This window comes from Danio rerio, chromosome 3 (genome assembly GCF_049306965.1).
Source record: "Danio rerio strain Tuebingen ecotype United States chromosome 3, GRCz12tu, whole genome shotgun sequence".
Taxonomy (NCBI): domain Eukaryota; kingdom Metazoa; phylum Chordata; class Actinopteri; order Cypriniformes; family Danionidae; genus Danio; species Danio rerio.
Window position 1 is genome coordinate 67,332,307 of NC_133178.1, and position 27,462 is coordinate 67,359,768.

Genomic DNA, 27,462 nt, shown 5'->3' on the forward strand with positions numbered 1-27,462 from the left:
AAGGACTTTCAAGAAGGCTGGGTACTCTGCTCTGCTCTTTTGCTTGTAAGCACAAACTACAGTTAGAGACCTATCCCCAATCCAAATGTGCAGGCAAGTGACCTTATCACCTGGGAAGTCCACCCAATGACAGCTAAGTAGGGAAGCTATGAGCTAGCCCTCACCAGCCGGTTTCCTCTCACTGCAGGCAACTCCAGAGTAAAAGAAGTTCGACTATCTTGAGCTTGACTATCTCTAATCGATACCGTTCAACCACCTCGCTCAGGCTCCTGCCCTCTCAGTGAGGTGACATTCCATGTCCCGATAGCCAGTTTCTGTGTCTGATGATCTGGTTATCGCGGTCCATACATTTGACCAGTCAAAGGTCAGTTCAAATCCTCAGACCTGGTTGAACTCATCTACCCGTACTCTTAGGCAAGCGTCCACAAGATTTTATAAGACTGCTTAAATGCATATCAGGTTTCGGTCAGTAAAGCTAAACCCAAATATTTTTCAAACTTGATTGCTAAAAATGCTAGTAAGCTAAAAGTCCTCATGCGTTAAGGGTCAAAAGGGTCATGCTTTAATATTCGCAGTTCGCTTCGGTGCAAAGTTCAAGCTTAATGAAATCTGACCTGCGAAATCGAATCACTTGACTGCGTGAGACCAATCAAGCATCAAAACATGACCTCTCTGGGCAGAAATTGAAAACATGCAGCAATCGCTTGCTTTTTGAAATGTCTAATAAACTTGTTTAATCCTGGCCCTTTTCGCAGCGCCATGTACGACAGAATTTCACACGCTTAAACTCTAGTGTGACCGCAGCTTAAACTCTCATTTGTCTCAAAGGTTTTAAAGAAAATGGCATTATTATCCTGATACACGCCACTGCCCTCAGGATGCAATGTTTGGACCACTGGGTACATATGGTACTTCAGAACGCTTTGGTAGTCTTTGGCAGAGATGCTCCATCTAACACCAGTCTTGGGTCTAGGGAAGGGTGTGATATTGCAGCCCAAACCATCACTGATTCCCCCATGCTTTACTCTGGGCATCGACGTCTGGGTGGGACGCTTCTTTGGGACTTCTCCACACCGTAACTCCCCTGCATGTGGGAAAGACAGTAAAGGTGGACTCATCAGAGAACAATGCATCTTTCACCTGTCCACAGCCCAAGATTTCTGCTGCTGGCATCATTGAAACAGGCATTTAGCATTGGCACGTGTGAGCAGAGGTTTGGCTATAGCAGTCAGACATGTACATTGACCCTGTAGAGGTCCTGATGAACCGTTTTGGTGGACACAGGAGAGCTGAAGTGCACATTTAATTTAGCTGTGAGTTGGGCGATGTTAGCAACCGGAGATCCCTTACAAACATCTTCCTCTTGCATTCATAGTTACTTCTGTTGGATGTGGTTCCTCTTCTTGGTGGTTTGCTGACATTACTCTGGATACTGTGGCTCTTGATACATTACAGACTTGCTGTCTTAGTCACAGATGCTCCAGCGAGACGCACACCAACAACTTGTCCTCTTTGGAACTCTGATATGTCACCATGTAATGTTGTGTGCTAATTAATTACTCTGCTAATTAAACCTTCACATTCTGCTCTTACTGGTGGCGTGTAAAATCAATGAAGATTGGCCACCAGCTGCTCAAATTTAGCCATGAAACCTCCAATACTAAATTGGCCAGTGTTTCAGTGACATTATCAAACCCCTGTACTTTCTCAATCCATATTAACTGTGTTTTGAAACTATAAATGTCATTACTACCACAGGGGGCAGCGTGGTGGAAATGACATTTCTACAGTTTATTGTAGAATGATTAAAGATAGCTTCATCGATTAGCTTTGAATTGATACTAGCTTTTCATGTATACAAAGCACTCTTCTTTACCTTCATTTTGTTTGTTTTTTAAAAACTCACTTGAAGGTGCAGCATGTTTGGAAACGACGTAGAATAAATGTATTTCCTTATCCAGCAATATTTATCTTGATTTTTCTTCGTGTGTTGTGGATGATAATTTAAATTCCCTCCATCTTGAACATGTGCTCAGATGGCTCTATTCATTTACATAGACACCACCTCAGTAATCTTTCACACAAACTTTTTACAGTGACATTACAGTGTTGTGCTGGAAATGACACTGATACTGTGCGGCAGCTGTATTTTGTATGAAAATTAATATTGATAATAGTCTCACATTAATAACTATAAAATGTTTAACCTATTTCACTAATGCTTCATTAAAATACATTAATAGTTACCAGATAAATAATATTTTATAATGATATTTTCATTGTTGAAGTTTAAAACTCTGGGTGTGCGATAAGCTTAAAACAGTGATTTTGACACCTAAACGGAGGTTGAATAATATGAAAAATATAATAGAAAGCTGGTACATTTTTTAAAAGTAGGTTTTATTGTTAGTTTGACAAATGAAATGGAATTTCATCAAAAAAATATATTTTTTGGACATATGATCAAAGGACATAAAAATGCCCGTAGTTGAAGAATTACCCATACACTCTTCAACAGTTTTTAAAGACTTTTTGTAACAGAAGTCGTCTAAAAATTATGCTGAATTTAAGAAAGAAAAGTATTTAAACAGTTTTCTACTTTTTAAAAATTTATATTTATGTATATACATTTATATTTAATTAAATAAGACTAAGAATATATATTTCTTCTTATGTAAAGGTGGCGGTTCATTCCGCTGTGGCGACCCCTGATGAATAAAGGCACTAAGCTGAAGGAAAATGAATGCAAAGTCCTGTTTAGCAATGAACAAAAGCAAACAAGAAATACAAATAATTAATCTGCTGTCTACAAATCATTCCCTTTCGCCAGAGACTGATTGACATACAGGCAGCCAATCAGTTGTCGCTGAGGGTCTGCAGGCAGCCAATCGGCTTTCTCTAATCAGCGTGCAGGCAAATCTCCCGCCCACGGCGCTCAGTGTGAGGCGGAGAGTGCAGAGCTTTGCTGTTTGCTGTTGAATTGCTTTAACTCCACTTCTGTTTCGGGTGTTGTGCGTCTATTCAAAGTAAGTGTATTATATCTGACCTTTGTAGCGTTCGCAGATTTGCTGCAATTATCTTGCGGGTTGAACTGCTTTAACATATGTGCTCAATGCTAATATAGTCTCTTGTTTTTAGCTCGATGCTAGGCTGTAAACACTTCTGTAATGCGTTACTCACGGGTTATCTGCAGGGTTTCTGCAGGGTCTTAACATGTCTTAAATATAAAAAAAATAAATTTAAGGCTTAAAAAGTCTTAAAAGTACGGCAATATTGTGTTGTAGGTCTGAAATCTTTTTTTTTAAACGGGTCTTAATTTTCCTTTGTTCATGTATTGCTACTAAATCTGGCCAAAACCCAAACAATCACCAACAATCATCTCAATAAAACTTTACACTTTTTATTAAAAAGGTCATTTTAACTCTATTTATCATAATGGTTTAATTATTTTCCTTACAGTAACATTTGTGTAAAAGTTCTCCATGTATTTACTGTTGAAGACACCGACCTGGACAGATTGTTGTGCAAATATTTCGTTTATTATAGTTATTTTAATTTTTATAACATTTGTTCATTTTTATTTTAAAGTAAGTTTATGTTGGAAAAAAGTGTATGGACACAAGTAGAGCTTGCTTGTTTTTACACAATATTTAAATATTTAGCTAAGAAATAAAATCTAAAATGTTTAAATTTTTTATTATTAATGTATTATTGCATTATTAAATTATAATAATTTTTTTGGAAAGGGCATCTTTTCCATCTGGGCCATTTGAACAATTCATTAGCCTTGAGCCCTTTATGGGTCTAAACTTTCATTCATAATGGTCCTTAAACATCTTAAATTTAAACCCTGTATCTGGGCACTTTTCATTTGTTTCTTCATCTATTTCCTTCACTAAGTGCTTGTTTCAACTCTACAGATAGTTTATTAAAATAGAGGGATTAATGTAAGCCTTATTTAGCATATTCATTAAAAGAGGAAGAAAAGCCTATTTTAATATAATGTATATTTTTAAATCATATTAGAGAGTGTTTTTATTCAGGAAATATTTGAAGGCAAATGTTTAAAAATGTGTTTTCTGGAGGAATTTTACAATATTGATCATTGATCAGACTGAAAGAGCTTATAAGACTTTATCAGTGTTGCTGTTATTTGTGTGTTTTTAACCAATTAATGATGTTTAAATTATATAATGGTCCAGTGAAGCTCCTCCTCCTCCAGTGAAGCTCCTCCTCCTCATCCAGTGAAGCTCCTCCTCCTCCAGTGAAGCTCCTCCTCCTCCAGTTCAGCTGTAAACACTGTGATATTCCCATCAGGCTCCAGTGAAGAGTTTATTGAAGGACAGCGAGAACATGAGTGATCCAGAACCCTGCAGAATTAAACATGAAGACACTGAACAACAAATAGGTTGGTGTTTATTCCTGATTCTTAACAATCTTTTTTTTCTGTATTCAGCACAGACTGTGCTACAATAGTATGTGAGCAGCATGTATGTATGTATGTATGTATGTATGTGTTATTTTTGAGAAAAATATGGTTTTTGTTTTTTACTTTAAAATTCTCAAACAAGGAAAAAAGTAGATGTAAACGTGTGTATTTAAAACTTTTTAAGGTTTATCTTAAAAAGAATCTTATTTTAAGAATCTGTTAGGTGTCTGGTTTTTATTGTGTACACTCACAATGACAACAGACATGTGTGCTTTTGCAAAATAAGGATAATAAACAGTGTAGGCATTTTTTCTTTTCTCTCTCCGCAAACTGTTTTTAGAAACGCGTCAGTAAAATGCACTGATACTCCACGAAAACAAAACAAAGACATGACACGTATATCTATAGAAAGCTTGAAGTGTCTACTTTTAAATGCAGCGAGTGCATGTTAAAAACAAACATTGTTTAATAATCAGTATGAAACCAACGCTATGTCTAGTTTCTCAGTCTGAGCTCATTATTTATAATGCGGTCACGTCCATGAGGTTTTGTTATTACACTCGTCCATGTGAGACACTCTCTCCTTAAATACATGATGATACCTGCAGAAAGCTTGGAAGGTGAACTTTCCAACTCATTTTGAAAACAAACGTTGTCTTGTTAGGTTATCTATAGAATTCTCCTGGCAGAGTTCACCTCACCGTGTCCGTCATTATAGCAAACAATGACTAAAGTTGCCCACACGCCCAAAAACAAACAGTGCACTGGCTAGAAAGGTCATTTCATTTTTATTCCCAAGAATAAATGGAAATTATGAGCCATTTAACTTGATTTAATTTAGTTTTTATTTATTATACAGTAGTTGAAACTGTTATATATATATATATATATATATATATATATATATATATATATATATATATATAGGTCTTAATATATTATATTTAAAGAAAGTTGTTATTACAGCAGTTTTGCAAACAGGTTTTATACCATTTCAAATATATATTTGTGCATGCTGTAAAAGTGCACATACAGTGCTCAGCATAATGGAGTACAGCCCATTTTGAAAATGAATATGTTCCTCCATTTCTCAGTGAATATAGGCGATGTATTTTGGTGCATTTGAACAAAACAGATTTATTAAACCGATATATTATAAAAATATTTAATATAATATTTTATCACCAAACACATTGAGAGGTTGAAAGATAACACAACTAAATTCAAGCTAAATAATGTCTTTTTTTTTTGTGTCTCGTAATTTTTCCTCTTTTTTAATTTTTATTTTATTTATTTGTATTTAATATTTTTTTATAACGTATAAATGTGGCTGTACTAGTGTTTGGACCATTATCGAAAGTTAGATAAGCTCCAGGTTTGGCTTTAGTACTGACTAATCTAATGTTTATGCACAAATATATTGTAGAGCTTCCTATTAAACATGAATTTAGAAGAGAGATTTGAGAGCGCTGTATTTCTATATGCTGAGGGCTGTACATCGTTTACCTGGAGTGTTTGCATGGTCATACAGCGAGTAATACAGCAAGCATTTAGTTTGGTCTAGCTTTTGCAGATGGACATTGCTTTACATTACCCTTGATGGGTGAGTGGGGGAGTGTCTTCTGTCTCTGCAGGTGTGAATTATTCATGACTATTGTCACTCATGTATAGAGCTGAGATCACCAAGAGTGTCAGGTGGGAGTGGTGAAGCAGGGAAGGATTTGCATGTTTTATAATGTGCGCTACAGCTGATTTTCACAGCCGCAATACAAACACCAGCGCAGGGGAGATGAACAGTGACGCACGACTCAAGTGACAGTGACTTTAGGGCTCCAGGACAAGGTGACGCCTTCCACACACTCTCCACATCAGTCCTCTGCTGCTGTGGACTGCGACATCACAACACACCATCGCCAGCTTGACTTGGATGATCATCATCACTGTAGAGACTGCTGCTGTACTGCACAACACACACACACAGGTCAACTGCACCCTCGACTGTTGTTCTACACGCCGCTGCCGTGACTACTTCAAACAAGAGATCAGCCCGACTAACAACTTCTCCTGCCAGAGACGTTATAGCTACTCCTGTAGTTGTGAGCCACAACCTTCTTACACCACACCCTTCGACGAACAGACCCCTTACATACCTTATGTCAACGCCAGGTTAGGTCACTCATCTTCAAGGGAGCACCGCTCTGATTACAACCCCGAGTATGTTCTCCACTATTCTTGTTCACCTTCACACAGTCCACATCACAGACATTCGAGTTATCGCAGACATGGCTCTCTGTCACCACCCCCCAGTCTCAAAAGTCATCAAGGTATACCTCCTCGCCCACATGACACAAACGCTTCACTGTCTCACAGAGAGAAAGCTCCTTTCTCGCCACACCCGGGGAACCAGTAGAAGCTGCCATTGGGGACCAAATGCCAGCTTCATCCTTAAAGGTGGTCCACTCATATTTGGTTGTTTATAACACTCCGTCCAGAGCTTTTCTTCAAATTACACCGCCCGGCACTGAACTTCATACATTAGTAGGCTCGGGTCTCTCACTTATTAGGGATGACTGCCGTAGATCTATTCCAGCTTGGTCTACTCAGTCTATCAGCAGGTCGTTTGTGTTTCACCACCTCATTCACTCAATCCAGTACAAGGTTCAGCAATCACTGTCACTCGGGTGACTATCCTGCCAATGTCAGAAATGGTAGTCCTAATTTTAGTCAAAGATAAGAGAGTTGCGAATGTTTTCACTGACACATATGTGGGTGTACAACTCCCTCCTCTACTTATGACATTAGGTGTAGCTCGAACGTTAACCACCTGTCAAAAAGGCAGAGGTTTGGTTCGAGTTGTGAACCAAACTGACGAACAAGTCTCTCTTGATGATGGATGCCCATTAGGTCAGATTTTCTCAGTCACTGGCAATGCACATGATGAGTATGCATTAGTCTCAGCTGTGACTTCTAGTGAAGCTCTCCATGGCCAGTCAATGTTGGATGTGCATTTGGAGGATGGTCAACTAAATGCTGATGAGCAAGCAGAGCTTAAGAACCTGCTGACAGAATTTTCTGACATGTTTAGTTCTCCTTCTCATGACTACGGCAAGACAAACTTGATCACACAGAGCATTAATACTGGTAACGCAGCTCCAATAAAACTTTGCCCATATTGAACATCACAGCTGCTCAGGCTGCACTGCAACAAGAGGTGTCAAAGCTCTTACACCACAACATCATTGAGGAGTCCCAAAGTCCATGGTCAGCCACAGTTGTTCTTGTTTGAAAAAAGAAAAACATGGCACAAACCGGCTCTGTGTTGATTATAGACGCTTCTATGATGTTACCCTTAAAGACTCACACCCTCTTTCTTGAGTGAAGGACCCCTTGTTAGGCTTTCTGGAGCCTGACAAAAGAGCCTAACAAAGAAAAGACTTCCACTGGTGCTGGGAAAATCATCAATTTTGCATGATGCCAATGTTCATCTCCAATGCACCACCCAGTTTCCAGCGGTTAATGGAACTTGTGCTTCAAGGTCTGCACTGGAGCATTGGTTTGATCTACTTGGATGATATTATCATCTACAGTGCTGATTTTCCACAACACCTACAGGACTTGCATGAAGTTTTTCAGAGATTTCTTACAGCTGGTCCAAAACCATCCAAGTGCCAGTTAGTAAGCTCCTCTATTTCCTTTCTGTGTTTCCAGTGTCGGGATTGAGCCAGACCCATCCAACATAGATAAAGTGAAGACATGGACAATTCCAATATCAGCCACACAGGTCAGGGCTTCTCTGGGTGTCTGTTCCTATTATCATCGATTGATTAGACAATTCACTAAGATGGCTGAACCCTTGTACCATCTTATCCACAAGGGAGTTCTATTCACTTGGTCAGGTAAAGCAAATTAAGCTTTTACTACACTGAAACCGGAGCTAACTTCACTTATTATAGCCTTTTTGAATTCTTTGGCTCCTTTTCTACTTTACACGGATGCTTTTCTTCATTCTGTGGTCTCTGTCCTTTCACAAAAGATAGAAGGAAAAGAAAGTGTGATTGCATACGCCAGTCATGTCTTGTCTGCTGCGGAAAGAAAATGGTCAACATTAGACAGAATTGTCTGCCATTGTGTGGTCAGTTTGCCACTTTCGGCACTTTCTTGCTTGACACCCATTCACTATCATTACGGATCACAAACCTTTGGTCGGTCTTAAGAAACTTCCTCTTGATCATGATCCTACTGGTAGGCGAGCTTGTTGGGCCATAGAATTGGACCTGTATGACTGGCATGTCACTCATCGAGATGGAGCTAAACACCTTAATGCAGATGCTATGCGCAGGCAGCCAGATACTCATCCTGTAGAATCTGACCATTACATTCAGGGCGATGTGTCCACAGTTTCAGTAACAACCACATTAACAAAATGTTCTATTGCCTACAACCATTACAAGTCACACAACAGCAAATCTCGTTCTAATTCAAAGTAATTGGAATGTGGAGTTATGTGGAATGTGGACTTATGGAGACTATGTGAGACTTCCCCCATACCTTCTCCCTGGACATATTTTAATCAACCTTTTATTCACAATGATGTGTTATGCAGACACTTGCATAACTCTTTTGGAGATGACAGTTTGCCAGTTGCGGTGTTCTCCTGTGCCTAGGGTGCAGGTATCACTTATTTCTATCACTCCCGACCGTCCATTCCAAATAGTGGCTGCAGAGATAACAGAGTTGCCTATTTCCACTAAGGGTGATCGTTGTGCCCTAGTAATGATGGACCTATTTACCGAGTTTGTCAATCGCTACCCACTAAAAGTTCAGGCAGCTCACTCAGAGGCAGTTTTATACCACTATATACCACAGCATGGTGTCCCTGACCTCCACAGCAAACTGCATCCACATTGGTTAGGCCCTTACAAGGTTTTATGGTTCATATGCCCCTTTGAAAGATCCATCCCAGTTAATTTTGAAGTCTGCGATGTATCTAAACCTCATGCAAAAGCAAAAATAATTCTTCACACTCGCATGAATCTGAACATTACTGACACACAGAACTCTCATACCCTTACCCCCTCTCCCTCCCCTGCTCAGACATACACTAAATGCATTGTCAGGGCTCCCACCACCCCACATCACACCTGTGCCATCAGGACTCCCTACACGTCCGGTTCCATTGAAACTTCACTTACAATCCCAGTCTCAGTTGTGCTCACCTGAAATCTTCCAATCATTTGGTCCTATAGAAGAAGGCCAAACTCGGAGAGCACCTGACACAGGACTGTCCACAGGTGTTTCTGAAACACTGGATACTGGAGTTTTTGTGCTGAACTGTGTTCTAGAAATGAGGACACTTCTAGATTGATAATCTAGATAAAAAAAATTTCCATGCCTTTTAAATAAGATTGGGAATAGTATCACGGGATCAGAGACCCACGATTGGGATTGTGTGAGAGAAGGTTTGAAAAGAGGAGAGAGAAGACTAGAGAAATTGCAATCTGTTGTGGCTGATTTAAGATTTTCACCTTGTATGTTTAATAAATCATGGCTTAATACCTGCCAGTCGAGCTCTGTGTGTCTTCCTTGCAACTAAGCCCACGAGACAGCGTGTGGTAAGAACTGAAGAGTTTACGTACAAAGACCAACACGCGTTACAGCCTTTCTCTTGTGCGTGTTATGTTGTTATGAATTAAAATGCCTTGAATTGGTGTTCAGTGTACTGCGTGCTGACGAATGCATTAATTTTGCACTAAATATATCTGTTATTGTTACATTCTTGGTAGTACAAGCCAGAATCAGTATGTTGACTGTATTTATTTGGCACTAAAACTAGCCTTAGTGCTAATGCTGTGTAAAGGAATGAAATGAAAGTGTTCACAATGCATTTGTTTATCCCTAAATTGATTTGTTGTACAATAATATGCATCAAAATTACAGTTTGCTTAGCCAATGTTTTCAATATCATTTCACTTCAGCTTTTGATGAGTTTCCATGACTTACTAAAAACTGAACTTTTTTATTTCAGACCAAATTGAAGAGTATGAGGAGATTAAAGAGGAGGAACATCATGTCAAAATTGAGGAAAAAACTCATTTACAGACTGATGATAGTTTGAAAAGGAATAACGGGAAACATGTAATATGCACCCAGTGTGGGAAAGGTTTGGGAAGAAAAAGCATACTTAAGATTCACATGAGGATCCACACTGGAGAGAGACCGTACACATGCACTCAGTGCGGGAAGAGCTTCAGCCAATCATCACACCTTAGTCTACACATGATGAGCCACACTGGAGAGAGACCATTCAAATGCACTCTGTGTGAGAAGAGTTACAGCCAATCATCACACCTTAATCAACACATGAGGATCCACACTGGAGAGAGACCATACGCATGCACTCATTGTGAGAAGAAATTTATTCTGTTATCAAACCTTAATCAACACATGAGGATCCACACTGGAGAGAAACCATTCACATGCACTCAATGTGGGAAGAGTTTTAATCATCCATCAGCCCTTAATGCCCACATGATGAGCCACACCGGAGAGAAACCATACACATGCACTCAGTGTGGCAAGAGTTTCTCTCAATTATCACACCTTAATGATCACCTGAGGAGCCACACCGGAGAGAAACCATTCACGTGCACTCAGTGTGGGAAGAGTTTCTCTCATTTATCATCCCGTAATAAACACCTGAAGATCCACACCGGAGAGAAACCGTTCACATGCACTCATTGTGGCAAGAGATTCTCTCATTTATCACCCCTTAATGATCACCTGAGAATACACACCGGGGAGAAACCATTCACCTGCACTCATTGTGGAAAGAGTTACACTCATTCATCAACCCTTAGAAAACACCTGAGGATCCACACTAGAGAGACTCTGCGTCTGCAGTATACCTGGCCCTGACGTTGGGAAAGCCTATTCATTCATCTTGTGTATTTGCTTCTGATTTAAGATTCTTTGTAGTATACTACGTTTACTTTTTTGAGTGGATTCAGCTCTCATGTTGCTGCATATAGTAAAGCACAAGGGCTGTGCTTTCCCAGGGAAACTAACAGTATGTGTGACAAACGAGTGCTGCTGTGGGTGAAAGTTGAAATCGTTATATTTTCACATGGCTTCTAACATGCAGTGCTGCAAAAGACTCGAGTGTATAATGGTCACGCATGTCCATGAACAATGGAAATATAAGATATTTCAGAAATCGCCTGCTACTTGGTAGGTACTGCATTTGAATTTTAAATGTACTACTCTGCCGTTAGAAAAGTGCATTCTATATCATGTCATTGTCTGCTACTTATCTGGGGCTGGGCCATAGGGGCAGCAGTCTCAGCAGGAAACCCCAGAATTCCCTTTCCCAAGAAACCTCCTCAGGGGGATATGAGAGTAAGATAATAGACTGACTAGAAAATTGAGAACTTTGCCTTTAGGCTCAGCTCCTTCACCACAACAGACCAATACATCAACCGCATTACTGCTGCCGCTGCACCGATCTGCCTTTCAACCTCCTGCTCCATCTTTCCCTTACTCCTGAACAGAACCCCAAGATACTAGAACCCCATCAGTGTTAAGGCTGACTTGTACTTCTACGTTGAGTAATTGCCGTGATCCACGGTGCCTACCTTCTGCATAGTCATGCATTTATACTTCTGTTTGTGTTGCTCTGCAATAACCCATCTGCAATGTGAGCTGTCTGTAGGTTTCTATGTACTTCTGTGTCGAGTTTCTTCACAGGTTTTGTTGTAAACAGTGTTTGTGTGGAACTGCTTACAAATCCTGAGGCACAAGATGGTTCACCAGAATCTCTTTGCGGCTGACCAGGTAGTCATTTTCCATAGTCTCCCTGAATTCTTTTTAGTTTAGCCCAACTGCTCTGACTACAGCACACTTGGGCTGTAAGTACCTATCAGCTGCCTCGGAAGTCTTACAAGCCAGCCAAGCCTGGTAGGACTCCTTCAGTTTAATGGCATGCTTTCTGGTGTCCACCACCAGGTTTGTAGAGTGTTGCAGGGAACTGGTCACTGGAACAGTTCTTCTGAAGGTAAGAGTTGAAAATGCTTCTGCCATGTGGTTCAGCCAGACATTTCCAGAGGATCCCGACAATATGTTTAGGCCTGCCAGGTCTGTCTGCTCTTTTCCTTTGTCAGTGGATCCAGCTCACCACCCTCTGCCCTTCTCTTTACACAAGTTTCAAGACATACAATCAGAGATCAGATGAAACAATCACAAAGTCGATAATTGACCTCTGGCGTAGTGTGTGCCATGTGCACTGATGGACACCCCTTATGCTCAAACATGGTGTTTGCTATGGAAAAACTGACTAGCACAGAAGTCCAACAACAGGACACCATTCGGATTCAGATCTGGAAGGTCATTCCTCCAAATCACACCTTTCCAGTTATTACTGTCATTACCTACATGGATGTTAAAGTCCCCTAGTAAAACAACAGATTCCCTAGTCACGGCACCTCTCAGCATCCCTCTGAAGGACTCCAAGAAAGGGTACTCTGCACTTGTGTTTTGTGTGTAAAGCTTTTGGTCAGCTAACCAAAAACTTTGAGGGCCTTGACGTCACCTGCTACGGCACAGTCGGGCCCTCACACTGCACCCAGGTCTGGGGTTGGGGCTCATATGCAAGTGGCTGGGTTTTAATCCCATGGAACCCTGCCATGCTCAACTCGAAGGAGCAATGTGGGACCAACCTCCTGCAGCCCCACCACGTGCAGGGGCAGCTGTAAGGTGCTGGTGTATTGTGGAATGAGTGGTAGTCGAAAGTCAGGACCACAACAACCCAATTATCAGGCACAGAAACTGGCTCTTGGGACATGGAATGTCTCCTTACTGTGAGGGAAGGAGACCAAGCTGGTGCCGGAGGTTGAATGGTATCGACTAGAGATAGCCAACTTCACCTATGGATCTCAACTTTCTGACAAGGGCTGGACTTCTACTCTGGAGTTGCCCACAGTGAGAGGCCTAGCTACGATGTGTTGAGAGTTTTCCCTGAGTGAAAAAAATTTTACCCTGGCCTTGGAGTCCTTTGGAGGGGTGTTGTCTAGCAAAAGGTGCTCAGACTGAGGACTTCATTGTTCTACCGGGGGGATTCAATGCCCACATAGGTAATGACAGTGGTACCTGGAGAATTGTGATTGGGAGGAACAGCCTCCCTGATCTGAATCTGAGTGGTGTTCTGTTTTTGGACTTCTGTGTTTTTCACAGTTTGTCCAAAACAAACATCCCCAGGACACCCTAGGGTGGTGGTCGATGATCGACTTATTGGTTGCATCATCTGAACTTTGCACATATGTTTTGGACACTCGGGTAAAGAGAGGGGCAGAACTGTCAACTGATCACCACGTCTGGCTGAACCACAATAAATGTTCAACTCGCCTCCGGAAGAGCTTTGACCAGATCCCAAGGAAGGCTGGAGACCTTGAGACCGAGTAGTTCATGTTCTCCAACTCCATTGTTGACGCAGCGGTGAGGAGCTTTTCCTGTAGGGCCTGTCGAGGTGGCAATCCACGAACCCGGTGGTGGACACCAGTCAAGCTGAAGAAGGAGTCCTACCAGACTTGGTTGGCTTATAGGACTCTCAAGACAACTGATCGGTACCGACAGGCCAAGCTTACTGTCGCCTGGGAAGAGTTTGTGAAGACCATGAAGGAAGACTACCAGTCAGCCTCAAAGAGAATCTGGCAAACCGTCCAGCATCTCAGGAGGGAAAGCAGTTCCGAGTATGCCCAAACTGTCCACATGTGAAGAAGGCATTCCACTATCTGTTTCTAGCGTTACAGCGCATATCTGACCATACCCCTGCAGTGTGCATTTCCTAGGGTGTAAACTAAGGAGTTTATGATGACATTGAGAGGGTGTTTTTTTTTTTGTGGATCTGCTCTACAAATTTAACAAACACAATTTGTTTTGTTTTAATTATGAATATAAACAAATAAAATATACCCTTTTCATGTCTGTGCCTCATTAATATGACCAAAAATGACTTTTTGTTCAATCAAGTTAAGAATTCACTTGCGCGTATGTATGCTAATGGACCCCGGGGGTCAATGTAACAAAATCTAACTAAACATGATCTGATTTATTTTACATCAATGCGCATCAAAATTAAAGATTGTAGTCAATGTTTACAGTGTCTTTTCTGTCTTACTAAAAACTGAACTTTTTATTTCAGACCAAATTGAAGAGTATGAGGAGGTAAAAGAGGAGGAACACCATGTCAAAATTGAGGACAATCATTTACAGACTGATGATATTTTAAAAAGAAGAGACAAGAATCGCTTTATCTGCACCCAGTGTGGAAAGAGTTTGGGAAGAAAAAGCAGCCTTAAAATTCACATGATGATCCACACTGGAGAGAGACCATTTTCATGCACTCAGTGTGAGAAGAGTTTCAGCCAGTCATCAGCCCTAAGTAAACACGTGAGGATCCACACTGGAGAGAAACCATTCACATGCACACAGTGTGGGACGAGTTTCATACAGTCATCAAACCTTAATAAGCACATGATGATCCACACTGGAGAGAGACCGTTCACATGCACTCAGTGTGGGAAGAGTTTCAACCAATCATCGAACCTTAATCTACACATGAAGATCCACACTGGAGAGAAACCATTCACATGCACTCAGTGTGGGAAGAGTTTCAGCCACTCGTCAACCCTTAGTAAACACATGAGCATCCACACTGGAGAGAAACCATTCACGTGCACTCAGTGTGGGATGCGTTTCAGCCTAACATCATCTCTTAAAATACACATGATGACCCACACTGGAGAGAAACCATTCACATGCACTCAGTGTGAGAAGCGATTCGGCTTATCATCATCCCTTAAGTTACACATGATGAGCCACACTGGAGAGAAACCATACACATGCACTCAGTGTGAGAAGCGTTTCAGCCACCCATCAAACCTTAATAGACACATGAGGATCCACACCGGAGAGAAACCGTTCACATGCACTCAGTAGCTGCTTTTGCCCTTGTCTTGTATACATCTTTGTGTAGTGATCTGACAGTTGTCCAAAAGATTAGATGTGGTAGAAGAAAGCATACAAGCAATAGGGATAACCGCACTCAGGAGAGAACCATGCACCAAAGCCCCTTCAACAATCTGGGGGAGATTTACAAAGAGTGGACTGCAGCTGGAGTCAGTGATTCAAGAACCACGACGTAGAGATGATGCTATAGATATGCCAGAGCCAACAATGCAGAAGAGCTGAAGGCCACTATCAGAGCAACCTGGGCTCTCAGAACACCTGAGCAGTGCCGGACACAGACTGAACAACTACATGCTGTGCCGCAATGCTGCAGTGGTTCAGGCTAAAGGAGCCCACACTGAGTATTGAGTGCTGTGCATGCTCACACTGTCCAGATATTCTAATTTTCCCAGATACAGATTTTATGGGTTTTCGATATTTGTCGTCAGAGTTATACACTTGAAATATATCAGTCTGTGAGGAATAAATGCACACATTATACAAGTTTCACTTCTTGAAATATATTTTGAAGATATTCTGATTGTATGACCAGCTCCTGTATATGTGATCTGCACTTGTGGTTTTATCACCTCAGGTCAGTCTTAATTTTGGGTGAATTTTATTGTTATGTAGCATATTTTGCCCCCACTCTATAATGTTTTGCTTTATAACTTTTTAAACTAATTAACTCTATGCAAATTAAGGATTCTGACTTCGCTTGGCTGCACAGATCCCTCTCCTTATCTCAGTTATAAAGAGCCTAATTTCATTCAGTCATTGATTCAGGTTCCTTTGGCATGTTTTAGGCTGCAGATGCCCTTCTATTCATATGTTAAAGTAGTCTGATTTGTTAACAAAAGTCAACAATAGAGTCACAAAATGACCTCACACTCATCTCATTTGGCGGATGCAGATGTGTGATGAAACCAAACTTAGATTTCACTGAAAGCAGATGTCCACCTCACATTGACTTGGTATATTTTTGCTCTATAACCCAATTGGAATGTAAAACAATTATAATAATTGTTTGTTGTTTTATTTAGCTGCATCACAATTGTATTTTTTAAAGTTCCCAGTTGTATTTAAAAAACCTTACGCTGAATAAAATGTGTGCGCACAATTATGTTTGGCTTTTGACACATTATTTAAAATATGTGACTTTGAAATAGCAAGTAAGGGCAAGTAAAAATCTGAATCACTGATCCGATCAGGCCAGCAGAAAAAATATTAGCGTGGAGCCCTGCATATGCTGGAATAGTTGGTGGTTCATTCCACTGTGGCGAGCCCTGAACTGAAGGATTTTCCTAAACTGAAGGAAAAACAATGAATGAAGTGGTTATCTGGGTCATGCGATGAAGGTCAGGTGGAAGAAACAAGTCTGACACATCTTCACATCAAGTGGAAAAATACATAGAAGAGATGCAAGAGTTAAAAGATCAGCTGCGTGACATCTAAAGACTGTGATGGAAAGTATGAGTGAAGGTCAAGGAAGATCCAGGACTGACTGGAAGGGCGAATATAATAAACAAGAATGAAGACTGAGTGAAAACAGCAGGTGGCAGCGATGCAACCCATGAATGCCAGCTGCAGTTAAACTCCACAGAAGAACAGAGCGCAGCCTGCAGAACTCCTCTTCTGTTTCGGGTGTTGTGCGTCTATTCAAAGTAAGTGTATTATATCTGACCTTTGTAGCGTTCGCAGATTTGCTGCAATTATCTTGCGGGTTGAACTGCTTTAACATATGTGCTCAATGCTAATATAGTCTCTTGTTTTTAGCTCGATGCTAGGCTGTAAACACTTCTGTAATGCGTTACTCACGGGTTATCTGGCCACCTTTCATTTGTGTCTCCATCTCATTCCTTCATTCTGTAAACACTGTGATATTCCCATCAGGCTCCAGTGAAGAGTTTATTGAAGGACAGCGAGAACATGAGTGATCATACACATGCACTCAGTGTGAGACCAGTTTTAGCCAATCATCAAACCTTAATGGACACATGAGGATCCACACTGGAGAGAAACCATTTACTTGCTTTCAGTGTGGGAAGAGTTTCAACCACTCATCAACCCTTTATAAACACATGCAGACCCACACCGGAGAGAAACCATTCATGTGCACTTAGTAGTTGCTTTTCCACTGTTGGACCAGTGCTTTAATCATGGCAGGCCAGTGATGTCGAAATCATATGAGATTTTCTCTGTTGGACCTATTGCTCACAGCGCAGCAAGCAAACCTTGCCTAATTTTTGTTTCTTTATAATTTAATCAAAATATTTTGTTTTATGGAAAATTTACATTGTACACAGTAATTAAAAACAATAGATTGTAAATACGAAAAATAATGAGTTGTTTTTGTCAATGATGATAAAATGTTATGCAGTTTACCCAATTGCGCACACGTTCATTTTGCTCTCTGTTCTGCTGTCATTTATTGCACATCTAGAGTCTTTGCTTGCGAGTGGAAAAGTTAAGAACCCATGTATGCTGGAGCTAATTCTGTGTCTTTATTATTCAAACAACAGCGGATGCCCTTCCAGCTACAATCCAGTACCAAATAGCTTAGAATGACCAAGAGGCGACACTCAATAGAACATTCCATTGCAACAGCAGTGCCAGTGCCTACCATTCTCTGTAAACCCTAGAGACGGTTGTGCGTGAAAATCCCAGTAGATCAGCAGTTTCTGAAATACTTAGAGCAGCTCGTCTGGCAGCAACAACCATGCCACGATCAAAGTCTCTTAAATCCCCTTTCTTCGCCATTCTGATGCTCACTTTAAACTGCAGCAGATCCTCTTGACCATGTCTACATGCCGAAATGCAGCGAGTTGCTGCCATGCGATTAGTTAATGAGCAGGTGGACAGGCGTACCTAATAAAGTGACCGGTGAGTGTATTTTCTTTATTTGTGATGTGTGAGCTCTTACAGTTTATTGCAGGTGAATATATTACAGTAAACAAGTAGTTCAGTGAGATCCAGCTTCAAATACCGAGATTACATTGTGCTATATAGGCACATTCCCTTTCTTTGTGTTTGTTAAGAACCAGAAACGCGCGTAAAAAAAATGAAGCGTAAAAACTACAAACATGGCGGACGCGTGAGTCCGACCGTTAGGTGGAGAGGCTTTGGTAAAGACGTTTGAATGACTGTTAATTAACGTATCACGCTGGAAAACGCTTAAATCACGTTTCCCACGCTGTATTTCATCTGCAGCTACAATGTGAGCTAGTATAAAGAGGAGTTTAGCCATAACTTCTGAATTCATTACAATACAAACACCTGAGGCGATTTCTCTGATTGATGAGTGGAGATGATTGACAGGACACGTGACTAAGCAGCAGAACGGGCCGTTAATGAGTAAGACTGACCCAATGCTTTTATAATCTTCTGCTATATACTCAAAATATGCACTTTTTATTCACAAACGAGTAACTTAACGTGCTTTTAATAGGCAGCAAAGGTGTCTGTTGAATCCCGGCTCGTGTTGTTGCTTCCTTGGTTACTGCCACCACGGTAACGCAAAGCTGACAGGAGGAGGAAGTGAGCGGAATCTTCGAGTGTCTTGATTTAACGCCACATTATTTTAATCTAACGAGCACACTGTGTTGTGTTTTCAGCAACTAGTCTTGTTTTTAAAGTGTTGGAGACCGTATCGCCGCATCTAAAGGTGAGCTAAAAGCTAAGCATGTTTTCTCCCTCATGAAGTCTTAATAACCCGCTTTGTGTGGATGTAAGGTTAATTAAATACAGTGAATATCACGAGGGTTGATACGGGGGTAGTTTAATGAATGGGCTGAAATCTTTCTCCTGTTTTGTTATTTCAGAGACCAACATGAGCGAGTCTGACTCTGTTTTCTACCCGCTCCACATCGGATGCTCCTCTCAAACCGAGTAATTCATAGTTATCCGGATTATTTGTATATATTTCCTCCTTTATGTTCTTGCTTGTTGGTCATACATTGATAATTCACGTTACTTTTGTCATTTTATTTCCCATAGATAGTTTTTCGCAAGCAGTTTCTTTAAAGCCCTTGTTCATAATACAATAGCTCCATTAATAAAGTATAGCTCCGTTTATATTCATGCATAATCACAATCCTATACATGTATGAAGACTCAACTACAACAGAACCATTCTGCATTTATAATAGTGTCATTAATCTTTATAGGGGATATATTGTATTTGAATGCTCGTTCATAACTCATAATACACTGATTTATATCTTGTTTTTAGCTTAAAGTCATAAATGATGCATTATATGTGTTAAGAACCGTATTATGACTTAGTAAGTATTTATAAAGCAACATGGCTTCTATTAAAAATATAAAAGTTTTTGTAGCTGTAACATAAGCTTTTAACAATGCAAACTGCATCTTTATAAATACAGCATGATTTATTAATGCTTCTAAATCAGTGAATAATGTGCAAACACAGTTGTCAGAAATATTATTATTTTCCCCAATTTCTGTGAAACGAAGAGCAGATTCCAGCACATTTCTAATCATAATAGTGTTAATAACTCGTCTCTAATAACTGATTTATTTTCTCTTTGCTGCATATAAAGACAGACTTCGACTGTATGTGTGCAGATACATTAGATTAGTCAGCACTGACGACTAAACTGATCAACTCATCTAACAAAAACTACTGAAGATCACACTGCAGGGAAATGCACAAATGTTGAGGGAAAATATGAAATGAAATTGTAATAAACATGACAAATCCTGACATTAACAGTGAAGATATATCTTTCAGTTTTATAAAAATTACATTTGCATTAACACCTTTTAAATCAAATGTATTCTCTTTCTATTCCTAAAGATGTTCAGTGAGCAAACTCTTATTTTAAGAAACATAGCTGTTTAATAACACTGTTTTGTGTAAAAGCACCCAAATATATGATCTATATTCACTGAGAAATGCATGGAAATATTGATTCTCATGAGGGAGTGTACTCATCAATGCTGCATGCATGTGTTTATTGTATAATTTGTAAATAATAATGGCCTACAGAGCTGTTCATTATGATCAAGGGCTTCACAGAAACCGTCTTTGAACTGGTTAACTGATGCAGTTTTTGTCTGAACAGGTTTTTGGATACGCAGCGCCTCTGCCGTCGGCTCAGCCAGTGTTATCTGGAGGAGTGTGTGTTCCCGGTGCTGCTGCCGGCGCTGCATGCTTTACTAGAGGAATCACTGAAGCACCACTGCACACAGGTCAGCTTACACTCATTCATTTCATTATATTTACAGTTAATACACAAATACACCTCACTGAACATCTACACTAGCTGACTAAAGTCCTGTGGAGGATCTCAGCTGTGAGAGCAGCAGATCATAACTGGACTTCCAGATGATCATGTGGAGAAGGTGGATTTCTCTGCTGGATCATCTGCTGATCTGCATCCTGATCATCACCAATACTGCAGAAGACCTACTGGAACCAGCATGGACCAAGATACTCACAGAAATCAGTCAAGTTTGGTGAAGGAGACATCATGGTTTGGGGTTCATTCAGTATCTGCAACATCAACAGCCTGAGGTATCAAGACATCTGTGCTGCCCATTACATTACAAACCACAGCAGAGGGACAATTCTCCAGCAGGATAGCGCTCCTGCTCATACTTCAGCCTCCACATCAAAGCTCAAGCTGCTCCAGGATTGGCCAGCCCAGTCACCAGACATCAACATTATTGAGCAGATGAAGGAGGAGGTGTTGAAGATGAACACAAAGACTCTTGATGAACTCTGGGATCCTGCTGAAGGCTTTCTTCTTCATTCCAGATGACTTTATTAATCAGTGATGTGAGTCATGTCAGAGATGTATGGATGCAGTCCTCCAAGCTCATGATGGAGTCAGACACAATCTTCATTCTGTCTCCACTGCAGCAGGACTTTATATTCTATACTGGACATTATTTCTGTTCAGTGATGACACTTTAGTCTGAGCAGAGTCAGAGCGCACTGTCCTCATCAAATCAGTCAACATCAACACATGATCAGATTTATTGAGCTCAAATCAGCAAAATCTAGAGGCCTTCACCTTTCATAGAGACACTTCTGACACCAGATCAGCAACTAGAGTCCAGTTATTATCTGCTGTTCCTAAAAGTTGAATAGGCCACAAGACTTCTGTCAGGTAGAGTACACACAGACATCACCTCTTGACTGTATAGCTGCAGGTTAACCATGTTTACATGATAACTGAATAATATAATGCATTGCCTTTATTAATAGATGTTAATAAAGCATCAGTAAATGTCGAATACATGAACGAAAAACATCTGAAAACTAATGAGAGCTTATCATAAAGTGTGACCTTTTTAATCCTATATACATTCAGCTGCAGATATTAATATAAAACACTGTATAATCTCATCACAGTTTAAATCTTTTGTTCATAATTCATTTTTTTACATATTTAGAAGAAAAGGAGGACATTTAATGGCTGTGACTTCCTTACAGAATGGCTGTACAAGTGAGTGGAGAATATACAGTGCTGCTGGTGTCTTACAGTCATTGAGTTGTGAATGTTATTGATACGGTGAAAAGGCTCAGTGTGTTTAAATGTATTTTAATATGTAGTTTAGGTCAAAATAGTTTCCCTTCTTGTGAACTTTTAGTATTTAAAATATTTCCCAAGTGAAGTTTATCAGAGAGCAGATTTCTCCAGCACATCTCTGATCATAACAGTGTTCATAACTCATCTCTAACAGCTGATGTGTTTCCTCTTCTCCATGATGACAGCACATAATATTAGACTAGATATTCTTCAAGACACTAGTGTTCAGCTTACAGTGGCATGTAAAGGCTTCACTAGGGTAATTAGGGTAAAGTTAGGGTAATTAGGCAAGTCATTGTATAACAGTGGTTTGTTCTGGAGACAATCCAACACTAATATTGCTGAAGGGGAGAATAATATTGAGCTTAACATGACTTTAACACTATTAAACACTGCTGTTATTCTAGCACAAATAAAACTAATCAGACTTTCTCCAGAAGAACAAACATTAGAGGAGAAAATCTGCTAAAAATCACTTTGGAAATATTTTAAAGATGATAAATATTTTACAGGACGTTGTTCAACTGTACATCCTTTATTTATATAAGTTCTCTTATTTGTCAGTAAAAACCCACGTTGGACAGACAGAATGCCGACACAATTTGAGAACATTCCGTTTGTCCAGAACTGGCTTTCCAAACAGTAAGTGTATTGTTTAATTAACATCAACTGTGCAAATAAATAAACATAAATATATATATATGTACAGTACTCAACAATAAACAAAAACAGATCTATAAACATATATATATATATTCAATAAAATAATATTTTAGTCACTGAACATCTTCAGAAATGGAAAGATAATACATTTACATTTAACATTTTATTTAATATTTTCTCTAACACATTGCTCAGCATAATTGAGTACAGCCCATTTTTGAAAATGAATATTTTCTCTATTTCTCAGTGAATATAGGCGAAGTATTTTTGAGCGTTTAAACAAAACAGATTTATTAAACAGATATATTGATTAAAGTAATAGTTTATTATGTTAATCAATGCTTCTGTTGATTTTTCCTTTTTTAAATTTGCATTTTAAATGTTTCTATAACATATAAATTTGGCTCTGCTAATTTTTGCAGCATTATCACAAGTTATTTTGTTAAATGAGCTGCAGATTTGGCTTCAGTACGGACTAATCTAATGTATATGCACAGATATATTATTGTAGAGCTTCCTATTAAACATATGAATTTAGAAGAGAGATTTGTGAGGGCTGTACGCATATATGCTGAGCACTGTGCATTTGGGTGTGCTAGTTTTTAGACTGTTATCGTAAGTTCTTGTGTTAGATGAGCTCCAGATTTGATGATCTTGGATTGATTTAAGTTCTGTGTCTGGATTGGCTCCTTCTGTTTACACCAACCTGAGGGTTTCCATAGCAACTGCATATTAATACCCTCTCCTACTGTTAGTCTGCTATGAGGGAATGGTGTGTGGCTAGATTGAATGATTAATCATTAATGATAATGATTTATATTATTTACTAACATCTGCCCCCAAGCCAGCCCTAAACCCAACCGTAACAGTACTGTAAAAATATTAATTATTGTTATACAGTGTGATAAAGAATGCTGCTATGCTGATGTGTGTATCACACTTCCGGCCGGCCGCGTATCCCTTCTAGACTTCACCATGAAGTGCTGAAGGAAGCCCCGCCCCCTAATCAATATTCAGTTCCAGTGTGAAGTTCATTAACATACTGACACAAGCATTCAGAAGCTTCCACTTCAGACAGACTTGAATTCTTGCTTTAAAATGTTCATTAATCAAATAATAAATATATAATCACATAAATAAATCATTTTAAATTGTAAAAGAAATAGTTTAAATTGCTTTTCTTTATCCGTTTGTTGATGGAGTTAGAAAATGCCATTGTTCAGTACAACTTCATGTGACGGCGAATAAAACGTGTAGAATATGAGTATTATAAATGACCAAGTGATCTTTAAATGAGGTAATGTTATAGTGTTATTATGTGATAGTGTAATGAAAACATCATCTGTAGTGTATTAGAGGAGGGGAATGTTCTTGACATGTTCTTGGTGTTTGGTGTAACGTAGTGGAAATGAGATGTGAACGTCTGCTTGTGTTTGTCAGTCCCAGACCGCAGATCCAGGTTCCTCCAACACCTGAGCAGGCTGCAGTGCTGATCCAGGCGTTCTGGAGGGGATATAAGGTACAAACACATGAACACATCAGTACAGTCACTGAACGTGTTCACAGAGGTGTGTTCTGTACATCTGATTATGATTGAGCTGTTGTAGAGACGCTCTGCTCTGTACGCTGTTTGTAACTAATAAAGCTACTTAAATGTACTTTCATATTAATATAATTGCATTGCTCATCTGCACAGTTCATAAAACAGTCAGCAAAGCACATAAACCTTCCACATGTGTATATGCAGATGCAACTTTTAATTTACTTTCAGTGGTTTCTAATGTGTTTCCCAGTACTGGGTTGCAGCTGGAAGGCCATCCGCTGTGTAAAACATATGCTGGAATAGTTGGTGGTTCATTCCGCTGTGGTGACCCCTGATGAATAAAGGGACTAAGATACAGTCACTAAATCAGTCACTGAATTGAACATCAAGATCTGCCGTAGTGTTGTTTGGGTTTACAGTAGAGCTTGATGTATGTCTTTCACCATCCCTTTCTTCAGCAGATGAGCTCTCAGTAAAAATCAGCTGAGTGAGCAGTGGATGCGGTGTGTGTGTGTGTGTGTGTGTGTGTCCTCTGTGTTCAGGTGCGGGCTCATCCAGAGGTGCAGGAGCTGCGGCAGTGGCAGAGGGAACTGCGGGAGAAGAGCTGCGACATCAACAAAACGGTTCAGGATTTCTGGACGCATCAGGAGAACAGAGGTTCAGCATTCATCAGAGTCTTCCCTTTCAGATATTACTGTGACAGAACTCCTGCTCTGGCTAACTTACCTGGGAAATAATTTATAAAAGACATAGGATTTCACACAACGGCTCATTTTGTTTTTAATTACATGTACAGTAGATATCAATAAATATATATACTGTAGGAAAAATGGGAAATAATTTTTATTTTATTTCCCAAAGGATGTTGAACAGAGCGAGGGCATTCACACAGCATTTCCTATTACAGATTTTCTTCTTATTTCTTGTTGTTTGGCTGCAATAAAAGCAGTTTTTATTTATTATAATGATGTTTTTAGGTCAATATTATCAGCCTCCTTAAGAAATATTAGTTTTGGTCTACTGAAGAAACCACTGTTATACAGTGACCTGCCGAATTAACATGGTTAAGTCCATAATATAGTGTATAATTCTACATGTAGACCTTTTTAATAGAACAGTCAGACAGCTTATAAACAGTTTCAATCTATTTGAACTAATAATGCTGTATAAGGGAATCAGCGCCACCTGCTGGACTGATCATGATATAAACGCCATGTTATGGGGAGGGAAAACTCTTACCCTCATCATCAGACGCCATCTTCACTCACTCATTTTCCTGTATTAATATCCTTGATTATGATGGGCATATCTCTTATTTTCACATCCCAATGTTGACAGATATGATATACAGCTGACCGGTCGTACACACACACACACACACACACACACACACACACACACACACACACACACACACACACACACACACACTGTAAAGCTGATATGTTAAAGTAGTGTGATCAGTGATTGTGTACTTCTGCATTATTGAACTGTGTGTGTGTGTGTGTGTGTGTGTGTGTGTGTGTGTGTGTAGTGTGGTCAGAGCTGGATGCGCTGGTGGACGGCGCGGATCCGCATGTGGAGGCTGGAGTGTATATTGAGGTTGTGCCGCCGACGCCGCAGAACAGAGCGCTTTACACACCGACTCCAGCAGAGAAAACAGAGCTCCTGACGCCCTCCACACACACAGCGGCATCTTAAAGGGCCAGTTCACACACAAACACACAGCTCTGTCATCATTTCAACACTGTCTGTTGTTCAACACTGGAGAAGATGTTTAGCAGAATGTTTAGAACCATGAACTGCTGTAGTGTTTGCTTTCCTACTGTGCAAGTCAATGGTTACTGGCTTCAAGCATCCTTTGAATGTACTGCATATATATTTAATAATAAAACAATAAATATGTTTCATTAAAGGACATAAAGGTCCATAAATATTTGGAAATTGATGCGTTGTAAATGTGTTTGCCTCTATACAGCAACACAATGGATGAGAAATGATCAAGACGTGCTTCACCTGCAGACGGTCAGCAGTGTTTACATCCACATCAGGTGAACGCTGGAGGATTTACTGCAGTCTGCATATGTGCCTCCCACTTGTTAAGGGTCCAAAATTAATTGGACAGAATAATAATCAGAAATCAAACTTTCACTTTTCTTTTTTTTTTTTTACACATCCTCTGCAGTCAGTTACAGCCTGAAGTCTGCAGCGCAGAGACATGAGCAGACGCTGGGTTCATCTCTGCTGGTGCTCTGCCAGGCCTCTGCTCTGTCTTCAGCTCCTGCTTGTTCTGGAGGCACTTCCTCTTCAGTTTAGTCTTCAGCAAGTGAAATGCATGCTCAATCGTGTTCAGCTCAGGTGATTGACTTGGCCATTGCATGACATTCCACTTCTCCTTCAAAACGTCTTAGGTTGCTGTTGCAGTATGTTCGGGTCATTCTCATTTCAGCACCAGCTTTATCTTTCATTTGAGATCCACTGTGTTGGTGTAGAGAGCTGAAAATATTAGAATATGTCCAAATATTTATGGACCTGACTGTATTTTACAAAACATTTAGCCTAAAATGGGCAGAAACTCAAAGCTAAATATCTGACCAAATTATACTCCAAACTTGAAGCTGATATCTCTAAATCAGAGCCTTCAGCAGCGTGGAGTTTGGCTGCAGTACCAGTCATGACCACATCCAGTTTACACTGCTGACCACACAAGAGCGCCACCTTTCTCTCTGTTTTTAGCAGTATGAGCCATATTTTAAAACACTTTTGACAATATTTGTACAGTAGACATCACATTTTAAAGTAGTATGAAAAGCTTGGTGTATTTGATGTGAATATAATCTCTTAAAGAACGTACATGTGGATTGCTGTAGCAAAGTAATGCTGTACGACTCTGATAAGTAGCATTGTTGTAGATTAATACATATCTGTTGCTCAGTAATATCTATCAAATATCACGCACCAGATATGGAAACTAGACATGTTAAGCTTTCAATTTATATAAAGTTGTCGATTGCTTTATGTTTAGACTATAATATTATAGTTTGTATATGGAACAGTAAATGCTCCCACAGGCTGTAGAGTGGCTGTATCTCTTCTACATCACATTAAAACCAATCCTGTGCAGGATATTCTCTGACTAATCGAGCTGTGGTTAAATGTGCACAGCGGCTGCACAGATGCTCAACACAGTTCTGGAGGGAGTAACAACAGAAGAAGAAGAAGGATACTGAAGCCCTGTGATGACGGACTGACGGAGGACTTTTACAATC

The 27,462-nt window shown here is 39.9% G+C and overlaps 2 protein-coding genes across 22 annotated transcripts; both read left to right on the forward strand.

The window, feature by feature from the left end:
- The first annotated feature begins 2,937 nt into the window (after positions 1–2,937).
- Positions 2,938–17,769, forward strand: LOC101886309 (uncharacterized). Its single transcript, XM_073945291.1, has 8 exons — positions 2,938–3,026; positions 4,203–4,408; positions 10,455–11,337; positions 11,757–11,824; positions 12,971–13,172; positions 13,936–14,162; positions 14,622–15,417; positions 17,370–17,769. The coding sequence occupies exons 2-8, from the start codon at positions 4,354–4,356 to the stop codon at positions 17,548–17,550; spliced, it is 2,412 nt and encodes an 803-aa protein (XP_073801392.1). The 5' UTR covers positions 2,938–3,026; positions 4,203–4,353; the 3' UTR covers positions 17,551–17,769.
- iqck (IQ motif containing K) lies at positions 17,029–27,321 on the forward strand. 21 transcript variants are annotated; one of them, XR_012400631.1, is made up of 12 exons: positions 18,741–18,781; positions 18,876–18,964; positions 19,042–19,091; positions 19,249–19,315; positions 20,515–20,641; positions 21,851–21,903; positions 22,552–22,629; positions 24,091–24,169; positions 24,736–24,850; positions 25,728–26,060; positions 26,172–26,244; positions 26,379–27,321. XR_012400631.1 is itself a non-coding variant. In XM_073943621.1 (10 exons), the coding sequence occupies exons 4-10, from the start codon at positions 19,257–19,259 to the stop codon at positions 25,892–25,894; spliced, it is 717 nt and encodes a 238-aa protein (XP_073799722.1). In that variant the 5' UTR covers positions 18,741–18,781; positions 18,876–18,964; positions 19,042–19,091; positions 19,249–19,256; the 3' UTR covers positions 25,895–26,117.
- Positions 27,322–27,462: the final 141 nt, after the last annotated feature.